This window comes from Papaver somniferum, chromosome 11 (assembly GCF_003573695.1).
Source record: "Papaver somniferum cultivar HN1 chromosome 11, ASM357369v1, whole genome shotgun sequence".
NCBI lineage: Eukaryota > Viridiplantae > Streptophyta > Magnoliopsida > Ranunculales > Papaveraceae > Papaver > Papaver somniferum.
Window position 1 is genome coordinate 109517088 of NC_039368.1, and position 20567 is coordinate 109537654.

Genomic DNA, 20567 nt, shown 5'->3' on the forward strand with positions numbered 1-20567 from the left:
CAAATCAGAATCCATGTAAATTTTTTAGAACCCACATATTATTTAACTTAGTATTTGATAAAAAATCATTTTTAGTTAGTGAAATCGATTGATTTTCGATTGATTTGTATTACAGAGAAAAGAATAAACGGTAGCAGTTGAAGACGTAGATATCTAGGGTTCCATAGAAGAAGCAATAGCAGGTGAAGAACCAGGTCGTATTTGGAAGACCAGGGTTTCAGAGACGATAGAAGATGAGGTACAAATTGGGATTCAAAAAATATGAATCAAGGTGAGATTAACATAACCCGGGACTTAATATATGATGAAAATCAATGATTGATCGATGGATTTGTATTTTTAGGGTATCGGTTTTTCCCCTATTGTAATTAGGGTTTATTTGAAATGCACGAGTTCCTTTATTGGTTAATTAGGTTATAAATTTCGTGATTGAGTGTTTATTTTTATGAATTATTGCTTTTGTATACTTTTATTGCTTTTCAATTTTAGATTTAGTGGGGCTTTATTTGATTTTTTCCCTTTTTTTGTTTGTGTTGCAGTCTATTCAAATTGAGGAATATTAGCGTATATGTGGAGCCAAAGAATGAGACTTTGGTATTTCCTGAGTGTCATATAGATGAAACAGATTTAAGGATGGTTGAGTATATGGTGTATTCTAGATTGTCTGTGGATTTATCTAAGGAGAGGTATTGTTTATACTGGTTTAAGGAACCACGTATGGCACAACCACTGCTAAATAATGATGATTTTGATGATTTTTGGGAGGATTCTTATGTGAATGATGATGGGCGTAATGTTTGTGGATGGGGATAAAGGGTACAGAGTTTGGGACTCCAAAGACTACACCAAAGAAGACAGTTACTAAGAAAACTACACCTGGAAGATCTCCAAGGCTAAACAGAGGGGATAATGTATAAATATACCATATCAGTGTGCATGGAAGGCTAGGAATCTAGTTTTAGAGTCATTATACGGGAACTATAAAGAGAGTTACAATGAAGTACCAGCATTCTGTAAGATGTTTACTAAATGCAATGATGGGTCTGTTGCTAAGTTCACTTTTGACACAGTGAATACCACCTTTGAAAGCATGACACTCTCATTTGAACCTGCAATGAGCGGTTAGCGTAAAGCATGCAGGGGAGTTATAGGGCTTGATGCCTGCCATCTAACAGGGGAATATGGGGGAGTATTGATGGCTGCACTTGATGGACATAATGGGTTAGTAATGTTAGGAATTATGGTATGCAGAGCTGAAACAAAGGAAAACTGGATCATTTTCTTGAAGCATTTGAAGGATGAAATATTAGCACATCCAGTGAAAGTGGCTTTCATTTCATATAGGCAAAAAGGTTTATTGGAAGTTGTTCATATAGTGTTCCCTGGCCATCACCACAGATACTGTTGGAGGTAACTTTCTTGTGTAAATTTTTTTCTTGTTTCTTTTGTTTGTCAGATCAGCTAAAGGCCTTATGTTAATTGCAATGTGTTAAAATGCAGACATTTATACAAAAACTTCAAGAAGGATCACAAGGGTCTTGAATTATATAGTTCTTTGTGGAATGCAGCAAAATCATACAAAGAAAGGCATTTTCAGGTTTGATAGTTCACAACATTTCTTTGTTATTGGTTTTATACACTGTTTGACAGTCAAATTAAGCTAGTGTTTGATTGGTTGTGCAGGAACATTTTGACAATATTGTGAAACAGAGTGCTACAGCTGGTGCTTATCTCGGTAGAGAAGATCCTGCTACATGGTCCAGGGCCTTTTTTTAACCCTATTCACTGTTATGAACATATGAACAACAACTTTTCAGAGTATTTTAACAAGATGAGAAATAAACCAATTATAATGATAGGAATAATGTATGCTAACTTAGTGATGGGTACATGGTACAATAGGAGGACTGAATCTGCATCATGGGTAGATGGTAATTTGGTTCCTACTGCTGTTAAATTGATTAAGAAAATGTTTGAATTTGTGACTGACCATGGTGTTGACCCTTGTGTGGCTGGAGAGTTATATATGGTGACTAGTCCAAAGAATTCTGTGTTCACAATGAACATCCTTGCCAAGACTTGCTGTTGTTTGCAGTGGCAGTTGAAGGGGTTCCCCTATATGCATGCAGTGAGTGCATTGCATAGCATAAGGCCACAATGGAGAAAGTAAGATTTCTCTTTTTTAAATATATACCTTGTCTCAGAACTTCTTTATGACACACCGAAGGAAAAGACCAAACTTTTGAATTACTATATTAATATAGACCGAAAAAAACATGGGATTTTTTGACTTTGAGTCCCAAAAATATGACCAGTATAGCGTTTGGGTCCTAGAAAATTCAATATTAGAGTTTGGGTCCCATGACTTGAGTTGACCGTCTTGACAAAAAAGTGTTAAACCTTGAAATGACCAATAAAAACTTGGATTTGTGTTTATATGGTATCAGATACCAAAAGGGAATCTTGACTTCTCTCTCTGATCTTCACCTGTAACAACCTTCAAACCATCATTAAACCTGCAACTTAACCCTAAAAATGGTGAGAACCACTTAAAAACACACTGCATCGTCTTCCACTGTCAACAGCAACACTCTCAACATCAACAATTCACAATTGTTTTCACCATTAACATCACCACAACCTCAACAACAAACTTCTTTACCTTCTTCTTCTTCTTCTCAACCACCACCACCTGTAACTCAACAATCATCACCACGAACGTCTTCTACTACACCACAGCAACACCATATTCATCACAGGCCAATACAGGTTCCACAACATACATTACCTCCTCAAAACCTTCATCGTTTTTACTTCCGTCAAATAAAAACACCACAACCTCGAATACAACCAAAACAACCTCAATTACAATCTTCCCTCTACAATCATTTTGTTTTTCAGCTAAGATTTACAATTCCTTTTCAAAACATAAATAATTTTGTTTATGATAACTAGATTGGCTCAAATTATCTTGTATGGAAAGATCAGATCTCCTTCATTCTTATCTGTATAAACCTTTATGGTTTTGTTGATGGAACTGTTCCACCTGAATCTCCTATGATGATGATCAACAACACTCAAATTTCGAATCCAAACTATCTTGAACGGTTACATATTGATGATAAGTGCATAATTCATAAGATTTTAGTATTCATTCCATACTTGTTTTAGTTATTATTCTTGCATGTATTTGTATTATTACTCTTGTTTTCTCTTATTTGTATCCAATAGGTAAATCATCCAAATATGAGCTACAAAGTGCTGAAAAGATCTAAGAAGAGAAGTATTCCAAGTGCCCAAGTCCAAGAGAAGTGGAAGAAGTGCGACGAAAAAGAGCAAAACGGCCGATCTTAACTCGTTCAAATTAAGGATTTCCCATCACCATCTTTAAGATAATTAAAATATAAAAAGAATGCAAAAAGAATGAGGTCATTACGAGTTCGGATGAAGACGTTGTGGCCAAATCGAGTTTTATTGAATATTGGAGACAGTAAGGTATGCATACCTTAGTTCCGAAAATATCTACTGGAATTTGAGGTACGCATACTCAACAAGTATGAAAACGTGTACGACTACCTTGGAAGGCCTAAGGGCACGTTTGGCAACGTTATTTCGTTATTTTGGGTCGGGTTCTTGAATCAAACTAAATACTTGGAAGCCAAGTAATGTAAACCTATAAAAAGGTATCGGGTTATGTAAAAGAATATCATCGAATCTCATATTATACTTTTGTTCTTCATTAATATTTTAGGGTTTACCCCTTTAAAGGAAAATCGGGTAATTGTATAATCATGAGAAACTAAACCTTTGTTGATTAAGGATGAATCAACAAAGGAAAACCGGGTAATTGTATAATCATGAGAAACTAAACCTTTGTTGATTATGGATGAATTCAATGTTATAAGCGTGAAGCTTTATTAATAATGCAAATCTATTGAGAGTTTTTAGCTTAGGGTTAAAATCGTAAACCTTGCATCAGACATGACGTCACCCCCACCACTAGCACATTTATTGAATCACTCAACCCGTCTACGTAAAATTACCGGAGCTCAACAACATTACTATTAAAGGAAAATTTCCTATACCCATTATTGATGAGTTATTAGATGAGCTAAAAGGTGCAGTTATTTTCACAAAGATTGATCTTAGAGCTGGCTATTTTCAAATCAGAGTCCATGATTTGGACATTTTCAAAACTGCATTTAGGACACATCAAGGTCATTATGAATTCAAAGTCATGACTTTTGGGCTTACCAATGCCCCTGCCATATTCCAAGCACTCATGAATGAAATCTTTCAACCATATCTCAGAAAATTTGTTTTGGTGTTCTTTGATGATATCCTCATTTACAGTTATAATATGTCTGAGCATGTGGAACATCTCAGGTTGGTTTTTTCTCTCCTCAGACAACACCAACTATTTTCAAAGCAGTCTAAATGTTGTTTTGATCAACATTCTTTAGAATATTTGGGGCATATAATTACAACTGAAGGAGTTTCTGCAGATCCTAACAAGATTTCTCGTATGCAACAATAACAAACTCCTACAACTATTAAAGAACTCAGAGGATTTCTTGGTCTTACTGGGTATTATATGAAGTTTTTAAGAGGATATGGTGCCATTAGTAAACCATTAACTGATTTACTTAAGAAGAATTCATTCATCCGGAGTCAAGAAGCTACTACTGCATTCAATAAACTCAAGGAAGCAATGACTCAAACCCCAATATTAGCTCTACCAGATTAACCTAAACCATTTTTGGTTGAGAGTGATGCCAGTGATGCTTGCATTGGAGCTGTTCTACTTCAAGACAATAAACCAATTGCTTATTATAGCAAACCATTGGGCCCAAGAGCTCAGGCATGTCCACCTATGAGAAGGAGTTTTTAGCAATTGTAATGGAAGTGCAAAGATGGAGGTATTATTTACAGGATAAGAAATTTATCATCAAGAGTGATCATCAAAGCATTCAGTACTCCTCAATCAGAAGATCACCACCACTTTACAACAAAAATGGCTCATTAAACTGTTTGTCTTTGATTATGAAATCCAGTACAAGAAGGGCTCTGACAATGTGGTGGCTGATGCTCTCTCCAGAATTCCATCTCCTTCTGCACAATGCAATTCTCTGTCACTCTCTACCCCAACATGGATGCAGGTGGTGTTACTCATCTATGAAAATGATTCTAAAGCTCAACAGCTCACTTCACAATTACTGCTACATCCAAACTCCACTCCTTCCTTTACAATTTCTAAAGGTATCTTGAGATATAAAACCGAAATCTATCTTTGTTCTGGTCATGATATCAGAACAAAGGCTTTGGATTCTTTACATGCCTCCACTGTGGATGGCCATTCTGGCATTCAGGCTACTTATGTGAGAGCCAAACACCATTTCTATTGGCCAGGAATAAAGAAGGATATCCTACTTTTTGTGTCTCACTGTGATATATGTCAGAGAAATAAGAGTGATTCCACCACTTATGATGGTCTTCGCCAACCTCTACATGTTCCAGATCATTCTTGGCAGCACATTACTATGGATTTTATTGAAGGATTACCTATCAGTGACAGGAAGAGTGTGATTTTGGTCATTGTGGATAGACTCACCAAGTATGCACACTTCATACCTCTACAACATCCTTATACAGTTGCATCTGTGGCCAAGGCATTTCTCAATCAGGTATTAAAACTTCATGGCTTACCATCGTCAATTGTATCTAACAGAGATAAGGTGTTTACAAACAATTTTTGGCAAGACTTATTCAAGGCACTAGGCACTAGCTTGAACTTAAGCACAACTTATCACCCACAAACAGATGGCCAAACTGAAAGGGTCAATGCTTGTTTGGAAAACTATTTAAGATGCATCACTGGTCACAAACCTAGTCAATGGATTGCTCTTGATGAATGATTGTATAATACCAGTTTCCATAGAGGCTTAAGAATGTCCCATTTTCAAGCTCTCTATGGCTATGTACCACCTCACATGGCATTTCCTACTTCTTCCACCACATCTATAGCAGTTGTTGAAACTTATCTTAAAGAAGGAGCTCAAAAGAAGGACCTACTTAAGGAGTCACTCCACGGAGCTCAAAAGATGATGAAGTTGCATGCAGACACCACTAGAGTTGAAAGATCCTTCAATGCGGGTGATCTGGTGTACCTTAAACTGCAACCTTACAGGCAGGCATCTGTAACAGTTAGAAGAAATTTTAAGCTTTATGCAAAATATTATGGACCCTTTCCTATACTGCAGAAAATTGGTCCAGTAGCTTACAAGATTGAGTTACCTTCTCATTCACGGATACACCCAGTACTCTATGTCTCTCAACTGAAAAAACACATTGGTACTCAGCTTATTCCTTCTCTTACTATGCCAGTGGTGGGTCTTCATGGTGATATCATTATGGTTCCTGAAAGAGTGTTGCAGCAGAGGACTGTGCTGATTGGCAGCAAATTGATACGCCAGGTCCTAATCCAGTGGACCAATTCATCACCAGAGAATGCTACTTGGGAGGCCATCACCAATATCAGAACACACTATCCAAGATTCATCCTTGAGGACAAGGATCCTGCTCAGGGGGAGGCAATGTTGTATACTTAAGCTGTAACGAATAGATTTAGGTTGCCCTTATATCTGTCGAGTGCCTTAATATAATCAGTCATGTCCATTTGATTCTCGTCACATGTCGTACATCCATTGTGTCTCTCTAGGGTTATTGATTGGTTAAATATTGTAAGAGAAACTCTTATCTGTTTGTGATGAGAAATAAATGAACTTATTGGTTGCGTTTTTTACAGCTAGATTTGGTCCAAATCTTGATTTATCTATCATTTCTTCGATTTCTGTTTTTAATTTGATGTAAATATACAACAAGGAGAGCAACTGTACCTTGGATCAATGTGATATTGATTAGGGTTCAACTACAGTCCAGATCGAAGTTAGTTTGTAGTAGGCTAGTGTCTGTAGCGGCTTAGTACAGTGTGTGTTCAATCTGGACTAGGTCCCGAGGTTTTTCTGCATTTGCGGTTTCCTCATTAACAAAACTTCTGGTATCTGTGTTATTTCAATTTCCGCATTATATCGTTTATATTTATAATTGAAATAATATAGGTTGTGCGTTGAAGTTCATCAATTAGAATATCCAACCTTTGGTTGTTGATTTAAATTGATTGATCCTTGGATATTGGTCTTCGGTACCATCCAAGTTATCCTTGTATGTGATAAAGACTCGCTGATTTTTATTAACTTGAGTAAAGATCAAATCAAGAGAAGAGATAATAACTCCTTGATATACTTTTATGTATATTGAGTCTGACTGTCTAATGATTCTAGAAAGCATATCGGAGTTAGTCCATACATATTGTTAAGCGAAATATTGGGTGGTGTTGTTAAACCCCCGCTTTTCATGAATAATCTCCACTGGTGTCATCCCTCCATTCTTCATGACCCATTTATATATGTAATCCATAAGTCCACCATTGAACCCACTACTGTAGGACTTGTCCCAATCAACTATACCACATCTTAAAAGGATGGTAGGTCAGAGTGTTACCCAATCTTACTAACACTTTGAGTAAATTCTGAGTGTACCCCTACTACATCTTAAAAGAGTGATACTTATCAAGCCAAAAGATGTGCACAAAAAATTGCAAAACAGCATATCTTGTGCGCAGATTTCCTTTGTTTCAAATTCCGAAGCATCAAGCTGAAAATACAGTATCTAGAATAGGTGTATTGAATCTATAGAGTGAAGACACAAAAATGTAAGATAAAAAATTCCCAAAATTTGGTAGATGCATAAGCCGACTAAGAAATAAAGGTAACGGCTAACATAAATATCTACAATGTTAACATCATGAACTAACTCAGTCCTGTGAGAACTTAAATATGATCAACATAATAACTAAACAAAAAATCTTAACAAACTGACCTCATAACTTCAAATTTATCGCTTGTAAGAAAGCCCGAGGTATAATTCCAAAATTGGCATACATAACGATGAATCTGAGCTTGAACCATGTATAATGAAAAATACAGTATACAGTAGTTAGGAGCACCCTCTCCTACGAATATAAAGCCGCCACTAATGAATTTAATGTTATAGAAAGAGAGGCATTAACCCAACTGTGTGATAACCTTCAATGGAAAAGATAATGGCTCGCCACAAATATCTCAATATGCACGAAGTATAGAAACACAATTAGCTTTGCCTTATCAAGTTATCCACAGATAGTATTGTTAGAAAAAACGTTTTTTAAAATACCAATTTTGCATGGACTATGTTTTGATCCCTAGACCTATTGCCCATTAATTGTTTTTTCATTTGAATAGATAAAACAATAGTCCCATATTGACTAAAATCTAAAGAGCTTTAGACTTAAATACCATAGAATTGGCTATAAGGGCATGGCCCTTGGGTCATTAGACTTTTGCGTGAGGGGGAAGGCCTAGACTAGGGCAAGCTTGCCTCGTACGCAAGCCGCAACCGGTCGGGCTTGGCTGTGGGTATATCCTATTGAAAATTTTGGTACGTGTTTTCCACACAAGTAGAAGAATCTTTTCTTTTTCTGTACGTGCTTGTATTTTCTTGCACTGTCTTTAACCCAACATTACTAGTATTTCTGTCATAAGCATGGGTTTTTCCTTCTTGTTTGTAACGACACAAACACTATATAAGAGAGTAGTTAAGCCCAGAATACACAACACAGAGAAACATCTATTCTACTCTCCCTCTGTTTTCTGTAAACTCCTCTCCCCCTGTGTTTTCAGTAAAGATCTCTTATCTTGTTTTAAGTTTTGCCAATCTCTAAGGGTACTCTCATTGTATGCTACATTGAGGGGTACTAACTGTATTTTTATCCTGGAGGTGACTCGCCAACTGTTGTAGCATCTCAGAGGAGTGGCAGGCGATATTGCCTTTAGGACAGCGTATCGTATACGTGCCTCTACATTTTCTGTGCAACATCAGCAACATCGGTTTGAGCTAAGTATCTTCTTCTCAGTTACATATTATTTTTCCCCAACAATCTAAAGGAAATATCCTCTTTACTATATTTTTTGTAACAACATGGGAAAGAGTATTGTAGACAAACCCCCAAAGTTTAGTGGCAAATACTTTAAACGATGGCAGTCCAAAATGTTATTCTTCTTAAAATACCAAAGGCTAGATGAAGTTGTCTTAGAAAGACCCTCAAGAAGGCTTCATGACCGTTGCCTTAGAAAGACCCTCAAGAAGGATTCATGACCGTGGTTATGAAAATAGACTGGATAGGTGGACTAGGAAGAATTACATGTGCAAAAACCATATTCTTAACAGTCCAGATGACTCCTTGTACGACTTTTATAATGCAAAAGAGAATTTTACTGCTTTTGATTTATGGGAAGCCCTAGAAGAAAAATATCTTGCTGAGGCTGCTGGAAGCAAGAAGTTCTTGGTGGCTAGGTTCCTGGAATATAAGATGACTGATGAAAAGCGTGTTGTAGAACAATTCGTCGAACTCCAGCTACGCATCAACGAAATTCTTGCTGAAGGAATGCATATTGATGAATCTCTACAAGTATCCGCAGTGATTGAAAAGCTACCGCCCTCATGAAACGAGTACAAGAGGAGGCTGCGACACAAGAATCGTGAAATCACCATGGTGGAGCTGGGGAAAAAGATCCAGGTGGAGGAACTTCTGTGCTGCAAGGACAAGAGCCTGATGCTGAGCAAAGACATGTCCAACAAAGCTCATGTCCTGGACGATAATGCTGTGTCAAAGAAAAGGCACAGAGAATGCAGCAAAAATGGTAAACGTAACAAACAACTTAACTCCAAAGGTAACCATCTTAAGCCAAAGGGTGGTGTCTCCAAAAACACCATCAAAGGTGACTGCTATAACTGTGGAAAAACTGGTCATATGGCCAAAGACTGTAGGGCACCTAAAAAGACCAAAAATGATCCTAAACAGAAAAATAAGGCAAACGTAGTAGATGATTCTGGATATTTTACTGGCATGGTGTCTGAAGTCAACCTTGTCTCTAATGTGACCAATGTGAGAGACTGGTGGCTTGATTCTGGAGCCACCAGGCATGTCTGTAAGTTCAGAAATGCTTTCTCCTCCTATAACAAAGTAGGAGACGATGAGAAATTATTTATAGGAAACTCTTCTACCTCTAAAGTGGTAGGAAAAGGCAAGGTTGAATTGAAGCTCACTTCAGGAAAAGCTCTCAAATTGAATGACGTGTATCACGTCCCGGACATATGCAAGAATCTTATCTCAGAAACCATCTTACTTGGGAAAGGTTTTAAATTTGTAGCTGAGTCTAACGAAGTTGTAATCTCTAAGGGTGGTGACTTCGTAGGAAAAGGATATGTCACTGAAAACATGATTAAGCTTAGTGTAATTTCTTTGAACTTGAATGATAATGCATCTTCTTCTGCTTATGTTTGTTACTCCTCACATGTTTGACATGATAGACTAGGACATGTTAATTTCAAATCCATTGAAAGACTTGCTAAATTAGGCTGCATTCCTAAAATAAACATTGACAGGGGTCATAAATGTGAAATTTGTGTTGAATCTAAATATGCAAGAAAACCCTTTAACAAAAAGGTTGAACGTAGTACAACTCCCCTAGAACTAATCCACTCAGATTTGGGAGATTTGAAATCAACACCAACTAGAGGTGGTAAAAAATGGTACATCACTTTTATAGATGATCACTCAAGATACTGCCAGGTTTATCTTCTTAGAAGTAAAGATGAAGCCTTAGACTCTTTCAAATTATATAAACTTGAAGTAGAAAACCAAAGAGGTGTTACTATTAAAACTCTTAGGTCAGATGAGGCGGTGAGTATGTGATACCTATAGGAGAATTCTGCAAACTTAATGGCATCATTCATGAAACTACTGCACCTTCTTCACCTGAGTCGAATGGAGTAGCTGAAAGGAAAAACCGAACACTCATAGATATGGTGAACGCTATGTTAGCTAGTTCAGGGCTACCTTCGAGCCTGTGGGGGGAAGCAATTCTCTTAGCTTGCTATATCTTGAACAGAGTTCCATTTAAGAAATCAGACAAAACTCCATATGAGTTATGGAGAGGTAGACAACCTTCCTATGCATACTTTAAAGTGTGGGGGTGTTTGGCCAAGGTGGTCGTTCCTCGTTCCAAGAAAACCAAATTAGGACCTAAAACTGTGGATTGTGTTTTCCTAGGATATCCTGAGCACACTAGTACTTATAGGTTCATGGTCATTGGTGAGAACACCATAATGGAATCTAGAGATGCAGTGTTCTTCGAACACATTTTCCCTTTAGGGTATGAACCTCGCAAAAGGGTCCGCGATGATCTCACAGATGTTCCTTCGACCAGTCAACCCCCGTCTCTAGATGCTTAAAACGAACCTAGAAGAAGTAAGAGGTCTAGAACCGAGAAAAGTTTCGGTCCAGATTTTGTGACTCTTACGATAGAGTCTGAACCCCAAACCTATAAGGAAGCTATGACTTCTCCGGAAGCTCCCTTCTGGGAAGAAGCTTCGAATAATGAGTGAGATTCCATTCAAAAAAATGAAACTTGGGAGCTTGTAGACTTACCTCCTGGTAGTAAAACCATAGGTTGCAAGTGTGTCTTCAAAAGGAAACTTAGAACAGATGGAACTATAGAAAAACACAAAGCTAGGTTGGTAGCTAAGGGGTATAGACAACAGGAAGGATTAGATTTCTTTGATACCTATTCACCGGTCACAAGAATCACTTCTATCCGGATGCTGATTGCTATTGCTTCTATTTATGATTTGCATATACATCAGATGGATGTTAAAACTGCATTTTTATATGGTGAATTGAATGAAGAAATTTATATGGACCAACCTGAAGGTTTTGTTGTGAAAGGTTTTGAAGATAAAGTATGCAAACTGAAAAAATCTCTGTATGGTTTAAAACAAGCACCTAAACAGTGGCATGAAAAATTTAATCATGTAATGATATCTAATGGCTTCAAGGTTAATGAATCTGATAAATGTGTTTACATTAAATCTGTGGATGATTCTCATGTTATTGTGTGCCTATATGTTGATGTTATGCTCATCTTAGGTAGTAACCTTGATAGTATTAACACCACTAAAAGCATTCTTAACGAAAACTTTGACATGAAAGACTTAGGCCCTGCTGATGTAATCTTAGGGATGAAGATCAGAAAGATGTCTGATGGATATAGTCTTAGTCAATCTCATTATGTTGAAACTGTGCTTAAGAGATTTAATCATGAAAATGCTAAACCTGCAACTACTCCTTATGATCCTAATTGTAAATTGAAAAAGAACAAGGGTGAGGGTATTTATCAACTTGAGTATTCTCGAGTTATTGGCAGTCTTATGTATTTGATGAACTGTACAAGACCTGATATTTCCTACACTGTGAGTAGATTAAGCAGGTACACTTGCAACCCTGGGAAGGATCATTGGAATGCTCTCTACAGAGTTCTACGGTACCTGAGAGGAACTTCAAAATATTGCTTAAGTTTTGGGAAGTATCCTGCTGTGCTAGAAGGGTATTGTGATTCTAACTGGATATCAGACTTAGATGAGTGCAAATCCACTAGTGGGTACATTTTCACACTTGGTGGTGCGTCTGTGTCATAGAAGTCTTCCAAACAGACATGTATAGCTCGATCCACCATGGAGTCTGAGTTTATAGCCTTGGAGAAAGCTGGAGAGGAAGCTGAATGGATACGAGGTTTCTTGGGAGGAATTCCACTCTGGCCCAAGCCTGTGTCTTCGAACGCAATCCACTGTGACAGTCAAGCTGCTATTGGATGCGCAAAGAATATTGTATACAACGGAAAGTCTATACATCTTCAAAGAAGACACAAGACAGTGAAACAACTACTCTTTACTGGCATCATCTCTATAGACTTTGTGGGGTCTAAACAGAATATTGCAGATCCTTTGACGAAAGGGTTATCTAGAGAGGTAGTTAGATCCACATCGAAGGGGATGGGACTCAAGTTCATAGAATAAATCGCCATGAAGGACACTCAACCTTGTGAATGGAGCTCCAAGATCAAGGTTCAATGAGATAACTAATTTTTGGTGATGTCAAGAGAGCACTATCTTTGTCCCTCCCTATGGTGTAACCGTATGATAGTGCTGCCTGCATGTATTAAGATGATCTGTCAACATTTTAATGAGTTCCATGGCTTTTCTTAAAGCGGAGTGTGGCAGGACACTCTTAATGGACTCACCTATGTGGATGTTGGAAGTGGGGCCGCTTCCTATGAGAATTTGAGTTTTTTATCTAGAGACATTCATTAAGTCCGGGATTTAGCCCACGGCCAAAACGGGCACAACGGAAAGAGCTTGGCAGCTTTCTTTTTCTTTGAGACATCAAAGTGTGGTTGTTATTTCTAAATTTCACTCACTGTTGACGGTTCAATACATTGTGATCACCGTAACAACAAGCAGTTCCGGTAACCTCTCACTAAGTTAAGGTTCAATCTCTGGGATACCTTAGCCTAATATTGATGTATTAGGTTTTCTCGTATTTCGTCGATATGTTGTATCATTTATGTGGGGGATTGTTAGAAAAAACATTTTTTAAAATACGAATTTTGCATGGACTATGTTTTGATCCCTAGACCTATAGCCCACTAATTGTTTTTTCATTTGAATAGATAAAACAATAGTCTCACATTGACTAAAATCTAAAGAGTTTTAGACTTAAATACCATAGAATTGGCTATAAGGGCATGACCCTTGGGTCATTAGACTTTTGTGTGAGGGGGGAAGGCCTAGATTAGGTCAAGGTTGCCTTTCCCATACGCGCGGTGCTTCGCACAGAAGCACGCACGCCGCCGCCGTCCGTACGGTCGGTTGGTCGGGCTCGGGTTCGGGTGTGGGTGTGGGTGTGGGTGTGTCCTATCTTTTTACTGGAACCTTTGGTACGTGTTTTCCACACAAGTAGAAGAATCTTTTCTTTGTCTGTACGTGTTTTCCCCTGACTTCTTGTATGTGCGTGCTTGTCTTGGCTTCTTTGTTTGTACGTGTTTTGTCCTGGCTCCTTTGTCTGTACGTATTTGGCTTGGCAGCAACAAACTGCTCCATGCCTGACAAAGCAACATTTCTTGCACTGTCTTTAACCCAACATTACCAATATTTCTGTCATAAGCATGGGTTTTTCCTTCTTGTTTGTAACGACACAAACACTATATAAGAGAGTAGTTTTAAGCTCAGAATACACAACACAGATAAACATCTCTTCTACTCTCCCTCTGTTTTCTGTAAACTCCTCTCCCTCTGTGTTTTCAGTAAACATCTCTTATCTTGGTTTAAGTTTTTCCAAGCTCCAAGGGTACCCTCATTGTATTCTACATTGAGGGGTACTAACTGTAGTTGTATCCTGGAGGTGACTCGCCAACTGTTGTAGCATCTCAGAGGAGTGGCAGGTAATATTGCCTTTAGGACAGCGTATCGTATACGTGCCTCTACATTTTCTGTGCAACATCAGCAACATCGGTTTGAGATAAGTATCTTCTTCTCAGTTACATATTATTTTCCCCAACAAGTATTTCAGGCTCTCCCGGTATAACTTCGTTCAGGAAGCAGAAGGATAAAGACATGAGAAGTTAAACGCTAAGTATGCTCAATCAAATAAAATATTTTGGGAAAAAAACATTAAAACGAATCAAACAGAATTACTTAAAAATTCATCAGAGAAAGAAAACCCTAATCCTAATCTACCAAAATCGAGTGTAAGTAAGAAAACCCTATGAGTCACCGTTTCTTCATCCTTACCTTGGTGCGTTAGTCCATAAATATTGATAAAATGAAAATCTGGAATCTCATGTGAAAGAATTCTGACAAACAAAGAAAATCATCTGCATAACTATGTTAAGAAATAAATTTTAACACTATGGCAGTAAATGCCGAAATTAGAGATCTGCTATAAAGGGTTAGGTTTGTTTACTTTACCTTTGCAAATTCAACCGAAAGAGATATTGAAGAACTGGGAATCATAGATCAATAGGAAGTTCTCTCGGAAAATGGTAGAGAAAAGCATCAAACATTTTTTTTGCAATTGGACGCAGTAGCATTGGTGAAAATAGCACAAAGACGTTTCATTGAGAAGAAGAGAACCGGCTGGCATTGAATAACGTAATAACTCAGAATCAATGACTTTATTGAGTGCCTACGCGCTAACAAAACGACCGAGCTTGGATCAATCATGACCGTCTTTTATGTGACTAAAATGTAGATTGTGATCCCAGACGCTCTTTATGTGTCCAAACTGTAGAGAACCGTCGATATGAAAAAATATCAGTATCTCTTATAATATAGATTAGTAATTTCAAACACTTTTTTTTTTCCAATTTTTTCATATTCATAGAAATTATCAGATTTATCGGATTTCCGATAAGCTAACCTATCGGATCAGATTCGAATCTTCAAATTATGTCGGATGTCATCGGATTTCGGAAATCCGATAACAATTAACCTATCGGAATCGGATTTGTGAAAATTTGACGGAATTCAATCCGTTGACATCCCTAATGAATCCGGGTAATTGGAACCACCTAAACCTGGAAGGCAAGAGTTCCCTAGAGCCATCTACAGTGTCATGCAACAGTGAAACGTGATTTGAAATCATGCTTGATAGAGCTTCCCGGGAAATTTTGTTAATTTAATCTCGAATTTAAATGTAACAAAATAATATTCTAGTCTGAATAAGTTGGGATCTTCTTTAACATATTGGTTCAACTATAAGATGGCAACAACATTAGGGTACAATGTAATACCGGAACAATACTAAAAAAAACCTTAAAAGATTAAACCTTAACAATAACAAACATGGAAATGAAAAGGTAGACATAATATTTCGACATAAAAATAAGCATAGCAATGACAATGAAAATTCAGTTCAGGTTCAAATACAACTATTGCACTGATTTTATGTGACTATGCAGGAAACATTAGAAAAGCAAGAGGACTCAACACAGATTGTATCACCACAGAACAGTTAGCAATTGAACGGGAAGAAGCGGCTTTCCGTTGGTCGGCAGATTGGAGTTGCCACACAATAACTTTCAGAAGCGATTCTCAACACATTTTCATGTTGCTGATACACAAGTTAAAGGGAATACTTTTACTTTAATGAGGACAATAGATATAATATGGGCAGCTAAATAGTAGTTTTTTGTAATAAGTATGCAATGCAGAACTATTGGATATGATATAAATCATGAGAATAATCCTAAATTATCTGAATATTTAAACTTGGAATAAGATGTAATGATCCACCAGAATTTTCCTTCCGGGGTTTCTAGTAACCTATTAATAAAATGACGGAATCCTTTTTTTCCAAATATATATATACTCAAGAAAATATCTATTACAACTTTCTTTCCTCTTTAACCTTCGCACTGCGTTGAAATCATCGCCCAAGGCCCCAGGGAATGACTAGATTATCCTAATTGTAGATAATTCAAACCAAGACACCTTCTTTTTCTTTTCTTTTTTATAACTTGGTAAGTAGTCTCTAGACTACTCCTAAATCTCATTCATTTAGAAATCTTAGCAATTACAAGGATTTGAACTCTGACCTCCGCAGTGAAAAGGAACATGAAAACATCAGACCAGTTATTCTAATCGCATATAATGACTACTCCCCCCTCGTTCATAATTATTCGAACCAAGCAACAAAGAGAGTCATCATGTTTGCAACAAAAAGAAGAAGTGAAAATAAAAATAAAAAGCCTCACCATCTAGTCAAGACTAGCATTGACTGATTTTGTAATCCCTTTCCTCCTCGGGTCCATTTTAAAAAATAGCAGCCTGCAAGTTGCAAGGCATGTTATGTGGGCCACTGTTGGCCCCCAAAGTTGAGCAAAGGATATACCATTCAATCCATTGAATGTGATCCACTCTTATCTAGTTATCTTTATATAAAGCTTATTCACTTCGATCAGTCTTCAAACGTACATATGCACTGAATCTGCAGCAAACTGATAAAGAAACTAATTAACATCATAATGGCTAAGCTATTTTGTTCTTCACTCATTTTTGTTGCAGCTTATCTTTTGTTGGTGATTACTGGATCCATTTCTTCTGGTAAGTTTAATTATATATTTTGTTCCTTTTGTATGCATCGGAAGAGTTTGGGTCGGAACTGATTCAAGGTTAGGTAGGCTTGAGTCTCATGAATGCTCGGTTTTCATGAAAAACGGATCCATGATTTTCACAAACGCCCTCGTTAGTGGTTAACCATTGAGTTTTCCTGAATTCATGTCTAGTTAGGCTTGGGAATATAACATAATCGCCTCACCGTGAAACATGTTTTTATCGAACGTTTAAAGATCATGCTTTTAGGATCATGATAAAATTATTTTGTCAATTTCTTCTTGCAAGTACGTAACGTTTTAAGGAAATGATGATTCGTACTTAATTATAATATCCAATGACTGTTTAATGGACCAAGACTAGTGATTCAGGTGATGCGGCAACTTGTGGATTTACGGGTGGATACATCGGAGTGGTGAAAGTGGCAACGAGCAGGATATCTTGCCCGAGCTGCAAGAGCGGATGCCTCGGTCAATGTGGAAGAAGCAAATACACGACCGTACAGAACAACTGCGATACGGTTGCCGGCCCCAAATTGCAATGCTACTGTTGTTGTAGTAACATACAGAAACCTTCCTTCACTTAAAAAAAATCAGCTAGTTGTCCGACGTGGTATTGCTACTAGGCAGTGACCACTGGTCAGCTTGAGTGTGTGCATGTTGTTCGTCTCCTATCACGTGTATGTGGATTTTATTTAATTACTTTCCGCCGTAATAAGATTATTGTGTTTGTTGGTGGAAGAGGCTGTCGATCTCTGGCAGTGGTACTAATATATAACGCTAAAATCTTGGGCCATTTAATGGAGTGTCCTCGTTTCTAATCACTCTTCATTCACTTTTGTCCATTAGATCTTTTCATAAATCTTGTGCTCGCAATGGCTTGTCGTTCCGTTTTATTAAAAAATGCTAACCGAACCGGGCTGTTTCACTCCATGTGTCATGAAGCAAAAAAGAAAAAGGAAAATCTTATAGTGTGCTTAAATACTAGAAACTTTTAAAAGCAGAAGTTCGAAGTAAAAATCAAAAGAAAAATTAAAAAGTCAAAACCAAAATTATTTTGCTTCGTTAAAAATTAATTTATGAATTCTTAGAAATCGATTTGAAATTCAACCTAAACTGACTTTGATTTTTTGATTTTCATATAATTTTTCATACACTATTGAAACACCCCAAAAATGGTTTTAGACATAGAGGATGTCAAGCGATTTCCTATAAAGCTTGGCTTAAGAAAAATTAAGTATCAGCGAATCATGTGTTATTCATGCTAAATCAGCATGACGTAAGCAAGTTTTGTATCTCCATTTTTGTAAAAAACATTGTCTCTGATGCAACCCTAATTCCTCTTAACAATTCTAGTTCTTTCCAAATCATTTACCTGCTAGTGTCGATCATTGGATTTCTAAGTTCTTTTCTCAAGATTGTCATCAGTTCTTGCACCTACACTATAACATCCATTACTACTGAAATAAACAAAAGAAAAAACACCAACCACCACACTCAAGATTATCAAACTAGTACTTTCCATAATATCACATTACTATCACCCAAATTGAACAAAAAAAAAAGAGTAAACACCACCAACAAATTTAGTTCATTGACTATTCAGAGGTTCACAGCCCTTAAAAACAGGAAAATACCACGGGCTTTATTAACCATAAAAAATTCATAAATTTTTCCACAAGTACTACTTCATATCACCACCAAAATACAAGGAAATTTCACAAAAAAGTTAGACGAAAAGAGAAGAACCAGAAGATCAACCTTGCCAATTTCTACAGGAAGAACAATAAGACTAGGAGCAAGTATCGAGAAAGCCAATTCCGGATAAACTTGTTAATCATTTTCAAACTCTTCTCAAAGTCTGAAAAATTGGCTGCGTTCGGTACCCCAAGATGGACTTCTAAAAGTCATCTCCGTCGTAGCTTCAATTCTCCTGGTCACTATATTGTGCGTTATAGTCACTGCCTGAAGATGCATGAGAAGTATCACTATCATATGACAATGAACTCTCATCACTATCCCTCTCCTCGTATGTCTATCTTCCAGAAGTTCTTCATCTTTATCGATTGATACTCCTTCACGCATGGTCCCGGCAAAGATCTTTGGGTTTTCTCTTTCATCTTCAAACCTCCTGCGAAGCTTCCTCTCATGATACTCCCTCATCCTTTTCTTCTCATCTGCAACATTTGAATTCTCTTCGTATGTATCAATCTCTTCTACTAGAGACTCAAGACCATTCTCTGACCCTTCTGAATCACTCTCAGTTGCACTCCATGTCTCTTAACCTTTACTGATCTCTTTTCTTCCTTTCTGGCAACCATATCAAAATGTTTGTCTTTCCATACAACATACATTATATCATTTTCTTCATCCTTTCGAGCCTTATCTTGTGCTCGCCTATTTATCTCCTCTTGCAGTTCTGTAGATGGGGAAAAACGATTTGCTGGTTTCTACAGAATTGAGGAGATGACCGTGCGGAGGAGACTCCCTGAACCGATCAAATGATCAACCTCACACAAAAGCACTGCAAGAAGGGAGTGCTTTAAGTTTGAGAGATCAGTCTGTAAGACTCCGGCCTAAACCAAGACAATGGTCGTTCCATCTATCACTAGAGAGGATGGGTCGATCGGTATGAGGGAAGCTGATAAATGTGTGGGATCAATGGTAATCAAAGATTGTAGGTGTGTTGTGTATTTTACGTGAAGAAAATAAGATAAGTTTCTACTGGTTGAACGCTGAGTTCTTAATCTCTTGTTTGTCTGCTTGACGAGAGATTGTCTTTTTTTTTCAATCATGATTCATAGACTTATTTATGTTGCATTGTAAACACCTTGATCCCATGAAGTGTGACAGTTGCTGGAGTCAAAGAGTGGGAAAGTGGGAAATCATGTCAAAACCAGTTTCTTATCGTGCGAAGACTTGGTTGATTTTTCACCCACTACTTTTCTAACTCCTTCAACTGATTGCATGACTTTCTCACATTCTCGTCGTGTGTATGAATACACGTGCCGTAGACCTCCAGACAAAAACCCTAGTTAATATCTCTCATATGGCACGATTGATGTCTCGTGATTGTGGAGTCAGTTGATGAATTTATGGAACGATGAGTCCCTGCATTGCTAAGTCGAACGTGATTTGCAAATGTTCTGAGAATCACGAATTGATCATGTCTGTTGAGACGAAGGTATCATTGTAGAATAAATATTGATAACTTAAAACAAGCAAACTGTTGCTGAATCGTTGAATATTGATAGTTGAACCAATATTCCTTAATCTGAGCAAATATTGTTCATCTGAGGAAATGTTGCTCGTCTGAGAAAATATTGCTCATTTGATGAAATGTTGGTGGCAGGACCAAATAAAATATTAATTTAAGATACTGACAACTAGGCCAAGCATAATAATAAAAGTATTGATCATGGGATGAACGTAAAATTATTAGTGTTTGAATCTGCTCAGGAT

The 20567-nt window shown here is 37.4% G+C and overlaps 1 protein-coding gene and 1 long non-coding RNA gene across 2 annotated transcripts; both read left to right on the plus strand.

Annotated features, from left to right (window-relative positions):
• Positions 1–5948: 5948 nt before the first annotated feature.
• Positions 5949–6608, plus strand: LOC113324898. Its single transcript, XM_026573175.1, has one exon. The coding sequence runs from the start codon at positions 5949–5951 to the stop codon at positions 6606–6608; it is 660 nt and encodes a 219-aa protein (XP_026428960.1).
• A 10327-nt stretch (positions 6609–16935) lies between these two features.
• On the plus strand, positions 16936–17936 carry LOC113323910. The gene is made up of 2 exons (XR_003347902.1): positions 16936–17097; positions 17478–17936. It is a non-coding gene; the product is annotated as an uncharacterized LOC113323910 (long non-coding RNA).
• Positions 17937–20567: the final 2631 nt, after the last annotated feature.

Bases quoted from the DNA above. Each gene is read 5' to 3' on its own strand.
- LOC113324898 (XM_026573175.1), top strand. From the start codon at position 5,949: ATGTCCCATTTTCAAGCTCTCTATGGCTATGTACCACCTCACATGGCA.